At 40.7% G+C, this 13,434-nt stretch overlaps 1 protein-coding gene across 2 annotated transcripts in view; it reads right to left on the reverse strand.

Annotated features, from left to right (window-relative positions):
* LOC119481011 (gamma-aminobutyric acid receptor subunit rho-3) overlaps positions 1–13,434 on the reverse strand; it is a 33,908-nt gene that overhangs the window by 17,557 nt on the left and 2,917 nt on the right. Inside the window, exons 1-2 of one of the 2 annotated variants that reach the window (XM_037757688.1) lie at positions 12,599–13,295; positions 4,150–4,262 (exon numbers count right to left, since the gene is read on the reverse strand). In XM_037757688.1, coding sequence (XP_037613616.1) covers positions 4,150–4,262; positions 12,599–12,735 — 250 coding nt within the window. In that variant the 5' untranslated portion in view covers positions 12,736–13,295. Of the gene's footprint in view, positions 1–4,149; positions 4,263–12,598; positions 13,296–13,434 lie in introns of those variants that run through there. The other variant, XM_037757689.1, reaches the window with a different exon arrangement.

Raw genomic sequence — 13,434 nt, forward strand, 5'->3', positions numbered from 1 at the left:
TGAAATCAAAGGATAAATCACAGTTGTAAACAAGCCGGCCATCAATAGCAACTTTTTATAACCTGATGTTTTTATGGCGGGAATTCATCTGTCAAATCAGAGCCAAGGTTTGTTACCTGAAATTGGGGCCAGACGAGGTCACACAGCGAAGAGCTGCGGACAAAGTGTTTGGAAGGCCAAAGTTAGTAAATCAGTTACGAGCATTTGGTCTCATGATGTGTGACTATAAAAGACCAAAGTGGCCCGATGTGGAGTTTGTAGGGATTCATTTAAGTTTACAGACGTCCTCGATATAGAAATACTACCTTAACATCTGTCACACGGTGTATTTCGGGACCGTGGAGGGATTTGTTTTGATTCTTCGGACACACTCGCAGCAGCTATAGGCTTATCTGAGGCAGAAACAAAAAGCTGAGATTTCCCTTCTGTGTAAAATTATAGTGGGTGGAAATGCCGCAGGGCCGTGATGGGGCAGACAGTGGTGCTTTTGTTGTCCCATCTCTGGACGACAGGCCGGACGCCAACCAACCTTATAGACTGAGAAGATACGATAGCAAAACAGAGGCCGTGAGTCACCGAGTGGGTCAGACACATTTACTATAAGTGTATTTAAGTACACTTCTGAAAGTATTGGTACTTTACTTTCTACTTCTACTCCACCACATTCATCTGACCGCTTTAGTTACTTCACAAATTATAATTTTTACACACAAAACGTTTAAGAGTTTATAAAATATGATGTTTTGTTATAAATTAAACGATCCAGCAGTTTATACAGGTACAGCTGAAACAATTAGTCCATTAATCAATTATTCAATGGACAGAAACTTTATTGACAACTACTTTTCATGTAAAAACATCCACATTTGCTGCTTTTCATTTTAATAATGTTGATGATGTTAATGTATTAGTAATAATGTTAATAAAGTGAATGTAATAGTGATAATGTTAATGTATTAGTAATAATGTTAATGTAATAGTGATAATGTTAATGTATTAGTAATAATGTTGACGATGTTAATGCATTGGTAATGATGTTAATATATTAGTGATAATTTTAATAATGTTAATGTATTAGTAATAATGTTAATAATGTTAATAATGTTAATGTAATAGTGATAATGTTAATAATGTTAATGTAATAGTGATAATGTTAATATGTGAATATGTTAGTGATAATGTTTTTCCTGTTTTTAATCTTTGTCTTTCATCTGCACTGATCAGGAGTAGCGCTACTAATTTTGTTGTATTCTGTTAAATGACAAAAAAGGCTTTCTTCTGTTCTATAATTATCCATAATAATAACAATAATGGTATATAATATAACTCTGACAGTATATTTATCGGATTAAACTGACATACTTTTACCTAAATAAGCATTTAGATGATGCATGACTTAGTTATCAGCATTGAGTAAAGGATCTGAATACATCTCCCACCGCTGGTCAGATATAAGAGGATCAAAAACACTGTGACATTATAAAATTATTGAACTTAAACACGAGGGTTTAGTCCCTCCAGGTATTTCCAGGATTTCCAGTCCAGAGCAGAGGTCGTCAGAGCGACAGAGAGTTTAGTTCTGATAAAAACTTTCAGATCAATGGAAGAATGAAAGGAAGACACTGTCATCAGCAGAGAAATGACAGCATTGTCCTTCGTTCCAAAAACTTAAACTAAGTTTACATTTTAGTGACACGCCTCCTCTTTTGGTCGCCAAAATAATGAGAGTAAAAACCTCTCAGGTCAGGATCAATGATGTGGTGTACAAACTGAGAGCACATTTTGAATCCTGTTTATACCAACAGTCAACGTTGGTTTGTTTTAACCGAGACTACAGGCTGCGCTCACACAGGTAACTCACTTTGATGGGATCACGGCGAGGGCGACAACACAGGGTGGTCTGACAGAGAACCAGGCTCAACTGGCCGGGCGCCACGTTGGTCCATCATTTCTACTGTTTACCTCACGGTCGTCCAGACTAAAGGTTAAATACTTGCTGCTGTAACTTAACTTTAACTTTCCACAGATGTAAACCCTGTCTGTGAGTATTATGAAGGACAGTGCCGTGTTTTAACACCTCATGAACCTTCAAACTCATGGATCTATTTTTCTATTAATCATTATTATTAATTTGTTTTATGTAGGCAGTGGTGGAAGAAGATTATTTACTTAAAGGGACTGTTTGTAAGAATCAGAAATTGCATGTTAACAGCTTCACCTGTGGCCGTTAAGTCAACGAAAGTCAGCGTCCTGTTGCTCGCGCTTGTGCTCACTCTACATAGACATGAACGAGCATTGGTCAACACAGTGAGGAGACACACGTCAGCTAAAAGCACAATATCACTCTATATTTCAGCTGCTCCGCAGTAATGTTAGCTGACCAGACAAAGGTCTCTCCATGAAGCAATGCTGATCCTAGTGTTGGCTTTTACTGCCTCAGCCTCCCGACCGCGGCCGGAGGGAACGGGGGAGACGCCGGAGATTTGGTCGGAGACGATAACGTTTCTCTCTGCGGAGCCCCGTCACTTCACAAGACACGGGAAACCTCTGTTGGTCTGGAGGAGCTGCAGCAGTTATTTCTGCACAAACGTTCACTGAACATTCACTAGATATTCTCAGAGCTACACTAACTCTTCTGCAGTATGTAGTGTGCGCGCATGCACGTGAGGTGGAGCGAGAGAGTGAGAACGAGCGCGGTGTTTGAATGAAGGCAGGCAGAGGAGCAGAGTACAGCAGAGACTCCGGTCCTGGAGACCAAAGCTACGGTCTCCCCCGCGTCCTCCGACCGCGGCCGACACTGTTTAACAGACGGGCTTCACTAAACTATAACAATACATATCTCTTGATGTAAATACACAGAGATACTTTAACAACGTTTATCTCCTCAGGAGCTTTTAGATCATACCATGATATGGTTTAATCCGCGGCGCTTCGTATGGAAACATTTAACATGAAACTGTGTGTCTGCGTGCAGAAGCTATTGTCGTGTGTTTGATACTGATGATCTTCATTTCAGACGTCAGTTTGTTTCCCACCCCTCCATCTGCTCCAGACCTGGAATATAATCCAGATTAATGCACACGAATCCCCCCCCCGCCCGCCCCCGACTCTCTCACAAAACACACACACATAGAGGCACTCATTATAATGCCAAAAACACACACAGGGACACACAATCACACACAATCACATTTGAGTGAGCACACAGAGTCCTACTGTATTTCAAATGCATTAATACTCTCACACACACACACACACACACACACACACACACAACGGTGTAATCTGGGTCAGTGTTGGTGATTTTTGGATTGACACATCCGTTGTCTGGGTGACCCAGTGCCCAGCATCACATCATCAAACCACCGCCTGTACGCATCATCAGTGTGGGAGGACTGATTTTCTCTGTTGGGACGTCGTGTGAGCGAGTGGATTAAATGTTCAGAGATTAAATGAGGTGTGCCTTTCTGTGAGATTGTATTGTTATCTTTGTGAGGACCAATTTCAGGTTTAAACGACTGCAGTGAGGACATTTCTGCATGGTGACAGACATTTTGTCCGGTACGAAGGACGGTTTGAAGGTTAAGGTTAGGTTGGGTTAAGGGAGGAGTCATTATTTATGTAAACATTCACAACTTTACTTAAAAAAGATGTCAATAAAAGACACTAGATAAGGGAGGGGGATTGGGTTTAAAACTGATTTAAAAAAAAATTCTATTAAAAATAAATAAATAAAAATAGATTTTAAAAAAGATAAAAAAAATATATATATTCAAAATAAATAAATGTGAAGAAATTGGCCTTCGAAGCGTTCCTGAGATATCACGGCCATGAGAAAGGGATGATCGTAAGGTCACAGTGACCTTGAACTTTGGCCTTTGACTATCAAAATCGAATCCATTCATCTTTGAGTCCAGGTGGACGTTTGTGCCAAATGTGAGGAAATTCCTTTGAGGCGTTTCTGAGATATTGGGTTCACGAGGATGGACGGGACGGATGGAAACATACTGTAATTCCTCCGACTACGGAGGTTTATGGTTTGGCATTTAGTTGTGATGGTTAAGTTTACAGTCAGAGCGAGGGAATGGACTGTCAATGAGGGTCTTCACAAGTAAAGAAAGACTCTGAGTGTGTGTGTGATTGTCTGACCTCCGAAGCCTGGCCTCATAGCGAAGTCGTGCTCCTCGATCCTCAGCAGCTGCTCGCTCTTTATCAGCAGTGTTTTGGTGCTGTCCTGCCTCTTCAGCTTGTAGTCAATACGTCTGCAGAGACAAACACACACACACAGACAGACACAGAGACACACAGACAGACAGACACACAGACAGAGTGTGTTGAGTGATTAGCTGCTTTATTAAGACTGTAATTGCAGGTGTTGATGAGAGAAAACACCGTTTGTGGTTTTCTGTCTCTCTCTCCGTCCGTCCTCCCTCCACCGCCGCTCGCTCTCATCCTGCCAAAAACCATAACCTTAATCAAAGGCGTGGCGCGGCTCCATGAACAAATAAACACGTGTGCACGCGTACACCTGCGTGCACACGTGTTCTTTATCTCTCACACACAAAGAAAGCGTTTCATCATGTTCCAAAACAATCCTCCATGCTGCTGCAGGACCCATAAAACCAGCTGTCATGCAGATAATAAGCATTTTACACTAGTGAGTCCTTTCTTCCTCAACCTTCCTGTTTAAGTACTTAAGTACATATTTGAGGTACCTGCAACCCGGTCTCAAAGAAAGGCGTATGAATACAACGACATTCTGTGCATCATCAGTACGCCACGCAAACCTGTGCAGTTAGGTTTAGGCAAGAAAAATACTTAGTTAGGGTAAGAAAAAACTAACTTAGGTTTAGGGATGCGCATTCTAAGCAAAAATACAATTCCATAATCACTGGGAACTAGTCCATTATTTTTCGAAAATCGCCGCATACAACGGTTAAAACAAGGAAAAATATATATATTTCTAAGACAGGACGATAGCCGCATAAACTAGTCGATTTTTTTATAACTTAATGACTTTGAAAAATCGAAAATCATGACCCATCCCTACCTAGGTCTAGGCAAGAGAACCACTTAGTTAGGGTAAGGTAAAACGTCATGGTTGGGCTCAAAATAAGTAAGTAAACTAAGTAAAACACGTACGGAAAGAACGTAACAACTAAATAAAACACGACACAAACGTCAATAAAAAAACATGTGAGAATGGTCATGTGAGAAACGTCACTAACGTAACTTACAAATCAAAACATCGGTCAAAAACGGTCTCGAACACGGATCTCCTGGTTAAAAGTCCAGTGATTGTTGGACCCGTCCACCTCCCGACCCTCCCAATGCTCCCAACCCTCCCGACCCTCCCAATGCTCCCAATGCTCCCAACCCTCCCAATGCTCCCGACCCTTCCACCATAAGTGGTCGCTTTTTATACTACGTCACTAACTCTGACCATAACATCTATACGCGCATGTGTTTACATTGTAGTCAGCACAGGACAAGATGGCACCAGCCAAAAACCAAGATGGTGACGGCCAAAAACCAAGATGGCAACGGCCAAAAACCAAGATGGCGACGGCCACCCAACATGGCGACGGCCCAAAACCAACATGGCGACAGCCCAAAACCAACATGGTGACGGCCCAAAACCAACATGGCGACGGCCCAAAACCAACATGGCGACGGCCCAAAACCAACATGGCGACGGCCCGAAACCAAAATGGCCACGGCCAAAAACCAAGATGGCGACGGCCCAAAACCAACATGGCGACGGCCAACCCAACATGGCGACGGCCCAAAACCAACATGGCGACGGCCCAAAACCAACACGGCGACGGCCCGAAACCAAGATGGCCACGGCATGAAACCAAGATGGCCACGGCCAAAAACCAAGATGGCGATGGCCAAAATGCCATGGTGACTTCGTCCACTTCTTTCATACATACTCATGGTGCCTTCAAATGAAACACGTGAGCTCGTGTTTACAACATGGGAAGTCGTGTACACAATAAGCTTGGTGTTCAAGTGGTTAAGTCGTGAGAACGCCGCTGCTAAGCAACGACAATAATAATGTTGCTGTTGGCGTCTAGAAGCAACAGAGGCTAACAGTTTAGCAAGCTAGCAAGCTGGTAACATAATGCAGGAAATGTAAAGGTATAATGACAGAAGAGAAAGATGAGGTCTTTAGGAATTTCCCTCAGACATATAATACAATTACCAGATAAAACAATATACGACTAAAATTACAATTTATGAACTTATTATGCACCGAAAAAATAACTTCCACCATTTCTGTCAAAATGAAAAAACACGTCACAAGTCGTGAACTCGGACACTTCAGAGGTTGTGAATACGACATGAGGGGCCTTTCAACTCGTAAACACGGTAAACACGACCCCATTTGAAGGCACCAATATATAAACTGTACATTCTATGATATCAACACCAGCATTGATGTGTTTCACCACAGTGCAGTCATATCATTTAGTTTACAGCTCAGAAAACACATTAAAGTGTGCAGTGCCTCTTTAAAGGTCCATTATCGTGCTCATTTTCAGGTTCATACTTAACATACTTCATAATATGTTTCTACTAGATCATGTTTACATGCTTTACATTTAGAATGTTTACATTTAAAACTGTGTAATGGTCTATATACAGTATATATATATATATATTGTATATTTGTGACATCACAAAATTACAGAGATCCTGACAGGTTGTTTAGAAAGCACAGTTTCTGAATACGGGCTGTGTGTATTTCTCTATGGTTTGAGAAATGCTTTGATACTTTCACAGTATTTATAGAGCACTTAAACCTGCTTTATAATATAAAAGCCATGAAAATCTCCCTTTTCACAATATGGGATCTTTAAGTAAAGGACCTGTCAACTTTAAAAAGAAGTGTTGTGTTTAGTTATTGGCCTCAGGTTTGAGATTATTGTTGAATTTGGTTTGTTTGAGGGGATTGTAGTGTTTGTTTCAAGGTTAATTTAAGGGATTATGGAGACAGGATTTGGCTCAAACACATTGTCTGACCTCACAATAATAGGAGAGCAACTGTGTGTGTGACTTTCAGAGAGGCTTTTCATCTGTCAGCAGAGAAAAGCTCCAACAACTTTTATCTCTTTTTCCCACCGTGCGCTCACCTCACGTGCATGTTTACCCCTCTAAACACACACACACACATGATGCAGCATGCGTTGCAGCTGAGAGGCCGCCGCCGTGCTCAGACTGTAATTACACCTTCTACATCCCGAACGTCGTCTCGTCGGGGTTTCCCTGGTTGAATGTCAGACATATTTTATATATATAGTAGTTTAGAGTTTGTTTAACTGCACGTTGTGTTTACTTTATGTTGACGGAGGACGTCACAATGAAGTTTGCATTTCTGGGTTTGTTTTGCTGCTGAAAACGCACACGATGTGACGTCACGTTGAGATGTTTAAAGCAGCTTCAGAGGGTTCAGCTTTAAGGTTCATTCACGACCTTTAAAAAACAGTTTGACAAAACTTTCAGGACATTTATGAAAATGAAGAAAAAGTCAGTATAATCAGCAAAATGTAGTTAAAGTATTAAACTGTGACTGTTATATCATTAGATTATTATTACTCATGCATTAATGTAAAAGCAGGATTTTGCTGTTGCAGCTGGTTGAGCTATTAACTAATGATTATTTTCATTATGGATTCATCTGTTGATCATTTTCTCGATTAATCGATTAGTTGTTTGGTTTATAAAATGGTGAAAAATGTCGATCAAAGCTCAAGATGACGTCCTCAAATATCTTGTTTTGTCCACAACTCAAAAATATTCAGTTTACTGTCACAGAGGAGGAAAGAAACCAGAAAATATTCACATTTAAGAAGCTGGAATCAGAGAATTACACCTTTTTTTTTCCTTAAAAAAAAACAAAATAGTTGGCGATTAATTTAATAATTGATTAATCATTGCAGCTCTAGTATTAAATAATGATTATTTTCATTAGGGATTAATCTTCTGATTATTTCCTGTTTGTAAAAATAGGGAAAATAGTGTGAAATGTTGAGAAAGTGCCACCTTCACGATGTTTGATTAGTCCAAACCTTAACATTATTACTAATACCTTAACGTTAATAACATTTTGACTAAAACCACAGTCATTGTTTTGCAGGTCACGAGTCTTCGCACTCAAGTCCCGAGTCCGAGTCCTTTGAGTTTCGAGTCCTAAACAAGTCATAATGCGCTCTTCACCAAATGTAATGCTATTTGCGTCTCCGTCTGTAATTTTTGACCCGCACATTTTGCATACTGCACTTTAATATTAAATGGGATGCTAATTTTGGCTAGCGGAAAACATAATTAAAATGAAATGTCCTTAACTGCCGACTCCTCAGAGTGTATTTTAGAAGAACCAAACACTGAACAACGCCGCGACAGTGACGCGGTGGTAGCGACCTGTCAATCAGCAGGTAGCCCCGCCCTAAAGCATCCCCTGCTTTATGGTCTATCTGACTCTAAATGGGACCATAATTTACTAAATAAACATCATGCTGTATTGAAGAAGACTTGAAAGTAGCGATTGAGACCATAAACTCATGTTTACAATGTTTACTGAGGTAATAAATCAAGTGAGAAGTAGGCTCATCAGACTTCTATACAATCAGATTTCTTTTTGCAACCAGAGGAGTCGCCCCCTGCTGGCTGTTAGAAAGAATGCAGGTTTATGGCACTTCTGCATTGGCTTCACTTCTCAGACCCGGAGGTTACATGCTGGTCTGAACATGCTCATAGGGTATCTCTTGTTGGGTAAAAATCTAAATTTGTAACGTAACTGAAGCTGTCAGATAAATGTAGTGGAGTAGAAGTAGAAAGTAGCATGAAAAGCAAATACTCAACTAAAGTACAAGTACCTCTAAATACTACTTAATTGCAGTATTTGAGTAAATGTATTTAGTTACATTCCACCACTGACTCATTTCTATGTGACTTTGCTTTAATCTCTGTGTTGTTTCTGTGTTATATTTCCCACAGATCACCTGTCAGTCATACGACGAGGGCCGGGCAGCGACATTAGTCACTGGATCAACTGATCATGTTATTTATATCACTGTTGCTACACACACACACACACACACACACACACACACGCACACACACACACACGTCAGCTGTCTGTCAACGGTTGTGCCAACATAGAGCAACCGTTTCATCTGGAATCAATCCAGAGTTCAATTAAAGTCTTAATAAACAGGCTTTTAATGCAGACACTAAGTAGGTGTGATAATATGTAATAAAACACAGTACAGGGCTGTTATTATTACAACACCTCAGTATATAGTCTACAACAAATGTGACTTGATTTGCAACTCTTTCTGCACCAGTGAGACGTTTCAAATAAAACTTTTGGTATGTCAACCAGACTCAATAAGAATATTTCCAACTATTTTTCATTAAATTATCTTTTTTAAATCTATTTTTCCTAGCTCCAACAAATATAGTTTATTTTCTTTATTGCGGTTATTGTTTTAAGATGAATCTCTAACTACTCTCATCCTAAAGCTACACCTGAATAATTAAAAATACTACAATTTAATGCTTCTGTGATGTTTTTACGAGTGGTTTAAATCCTTCAGTTTGTAAGTTATTCACCGCATTTGTGTTAAAAATAAACATTGTTCCATGAGGATGACTATGCTCAGCAGCACTATGGGGATTTACATGTTTTAATTAGGGCTGTAAATCAATTAAAATATGTAATCAATTAATCGCATGATTGTCCATAGTTAACCGCGATTAACCGCAAATTAATCACATTGTTATCTGTTCAAAATGTACCTTAAAGGGAGATTTGTCAAGTATTTAATACTCTTATCAACATGGGAGTGGACAAATATGCTGCGTTATGCAAATGTATGTATATATTTATTATTGTAAATCATTTAACAACACAAAACAATGACAGATATTGATCCAGAAACCCTCACAGGTACTGCATTTAGCATAAAACAATATGCTCCAATCATAACATGGCAAACTGCAGCCCAACAGGCAACAACAGCTGTCAGTGTGTCAGTGTGCTGACTTGACTATGACTTGCCCCAAACTGCATGTGATTATCATAAAGTGGGCATGTCTGTAAAGGGGAGACTCGTGGGTACCCATAGAACCCATTTACATTCACACATCTGGAGGTCAAAGGTCAAGGGACCCCTTTGAAAATGGACATGACAGTTTTTCCTCGCCAACATTTAGCATACGTTTGGAGTGTTATTTAACCTCCTTCATGACAAGCTAGTATGACATGGTTGGTACCGATGGATTCATCAGGTTTTGTAGTTTCATATGACACCAGTATCTTCACTCTAGCTTTGAAACTGAGCCGCTACAACGTAAAAATTGCAAGTTGCATTAATGCCTTCAAGAAATTATTAACAAATTTGCGTTATTACTGCGTTAACTTTGACGGCCCTAGTTGTAATAGAGTTGTAATAAAAAGTTTTGATGGAAATCTATTCAGTGATTTTAGTCACTAACGCAACTTGTCAGAGAACTGCAGCTGCTTTCTTTCATTCATTATTTCCAACAGGAACTCCAGGAAAGCTGCTCTTTTTCTCCTGAAAACCAAATAAACCCTGTTCCGCTCTCTTCGCCAAAAGCTGGATTATTTCAAACTTGTGAGCCAAAAAACAGCCCAGTCAATGAAAAATGGAAATTACCGTCAGGGAGGAATATTACTGTGAGCTCACTTCTTAAAATAATTAAATAATCCAACTAGAAGTGTTTTTGTGTGGTTTTTCTATGAAACAGGGAAGTGAAAGTGATTGAACTATGAGAACCTCTGTGTGACATGTTCGTTAGAAATGAAATCACAACCACAGAATAAACTCTAACATAGAAGCATCAATACTGTAGATCCTCAAGGACGGTACTTGAGTAAAGTTTTGAGGTATTGATTGATCAATCTGTTGATGAAGACTGAGAGGTTGACTCCGGACTGTGCTTTAGACCAATATAAACTGAATAAACACCTTTAATATTACGTTTCTTCTTGCTGTGATTGTGATTATTGTTTTCATCTTCAAGAGCACTTTACAGTTCTCTGAACTCACTATATGCTGAACTGATCCGAGCACCTGACCTCTGTATTTACTTTACTCTAAAATTCACATTTGGGTGACACAGAATCATCGACTGTGTATAAGAAGTGGACGTAGTCGTCGTGACGTCAACCACTGGTTTGTGGAGTACAACCGAACGCTGAATTAGACATTTTTAGGTGGCCAAAAAAGTTATAATTAACGTTGATGAATTGAAAACACACTGTGAAAGGGTTAAAAACGTGAAAACATGGACAACTCCCAGACCGGACAACGCCGTAGTAGCGACCTGTCAATCACAAAGTAGCCCCGCTTTAAAGCATCCCCTGCTTTAAGGTCTATTTGACTCTAAATGGGACCATCATTTACTAAATGAACATCATGCTGTATTGAAGAAGACTTGAAAATAGCGACTGAGACCATAAACTCATGTTTACAATGTTTACTGAGGTAATAAATCAAGTGAGAAGTAGGCTCATTTCCTCATAGACATCTATACACAAAGCGAGGCGATCACTCGCGATAAAAAACGCCATAAGGAGTCGGCATTTTGTTTTAAGCATGTTTTCCGCTAGCCAAAATTAGCATCTCAATTAATATTACAGTTAACGTGAATCACGGATGCACCTTGCTAACCAAGCTAGCGTTAACTGATAACTTCGCCTCGCTCCTCCCAACGTATCCTCAGACAACAGTTGGGGTGATTTCTTACGGAAAAAAGTTATTCCTTATTTTTCTCGCGTTTCCCTACAAATGCCCAGCAACACATGACACACGTGTACACTTCCACTAGTGATATGCATACAGTCTTTTCAAAATAAACTTCCATCTTCACAGGAAACAACTTAGTTAGGTTTAGGAAAAAGATGGTGGTTTGGCTTAAAATAACTCCGGAAGTGGAGTAACGGAAGTTACATGACAAATAAATCAACGCTGACTTCTAGTTTTACACGGGGTAGGAACAGCGGTCTCCTGGGTGATGTCCGGTGTTTTTGGACCCACCTATCCAACCCGATCTCCTCCCTATGTGGTGTTTGTCTCTCTTTATACTTCCTGGTTCACGATTATGTGGATTACATATACATTTATTTCGTGGGATATATACGAATTAAAGTGCGTTGCTTTTTGTAGGTAAAGCTACGAACGGTGTGTGAGAAAAGCCTGCTCCTCTATCGCTCCATCCTCTTGTCCAAATATGGTCACTTCTGGTTTCAAAAAACAAGATGGGGACGGCCAAAATACCAAACTTGAGGCTTCAAAACCGTAGTCCACAAACCAACCGGTGACGTCACGGTGACTACGTCCACTTACAGTCTATGCTCCACATTAATGTTCCATATCTGTTGGATGTATAAATGCAAATGTTTTCTAAAATCAGCTTTATAAGGTGATAATATGTTAATGTTGTTTAGCTGCGCTGCCTTCAAGGTTTACGAAGCACAAACAGCAGAGAAAAACAGAGAAAGATGCTACTAATCATCATCGACTGATTCAAATGTGTGTGATCTGTGTCCGTCTGTGCGTCTCACCCTCCAAACTTGAACTTGCTGTTCTCCCCGAGGAAGACCTCCTTGTGCTTCCTGCGTCCAGTGCTGCGACCGCCGGTCACTCTGGCGACGAGGCTGGCGGCGGCCAGAGCCAGACAAGTCAGCACGTCCACCTTCATGCTTCATAAAAGTTCCTCCGCCACAACTGACACGACGCCAGCCAGCATCGCCGGCCACAGCCACCCCACCAGCTCCACCGTCCACACCGTCCACACCGTCCACACCGTCCACACCGCCCTGCAGACTAACGCTGGTGGTTTTGGTCAGACATCCCACGGCAGGCTGGAAGTTTCCTCAACTAGAGATCATCTCTTGAGGTTTTCTCTTAAATGCATGTATGTACACGTTGCTACATGCATGTATCTCTGCAGCAGGTGTTGGTGCAGCTCCTCCAGCTGAACATCCCGGCTGCGATGATCTCCAGGAATCTTTCCCCTCCAGCGTCATTCACTCCTCTCCTCTCCTCTCCTCGCTCTCTCGCCGTCTGTCTCTGTCTGTTTTATCTGCAGCTTTTTTTGTCCTATCTCTGATTAAAATCGATATGAATCTATTCCTCGCGGCGATGGAGGAATGACACTAATTCCACTCTAATCCTCTTATCTATGGCCACAGCAATCTTTCACTAACCTACAAACAGTCACACACACACACAAGTCACACACACACACACACACACACACACACACACACATCAGAAACCAGGATTGTCTCAGCGGGACAATAAAAAAAAAAAAAAACAGGCACCTGGTGTGATAATATGGATTAAATGAGGCTAGCGCACACCTCCACTTTGCATGTGTGTGTGTGTGTGTGTGTGT

The sequence above is a fragment of the Sebastes umbrosus genome, chromosome 21 (genome assembly GCF_015220745.1).
Source record: "Sebastes umbrosus isolate fSebUmb1 chromosome 21, fSebUmb1.pri, whole genome shotgun sequence".
NCBI classification, from domain to species: domain Eukaryota; kingdom Metazoa; phylum Chordata; class Actinopteri; order Perciformes; family Sebastidae; genus Sebastes; species Sebastes umbrosus.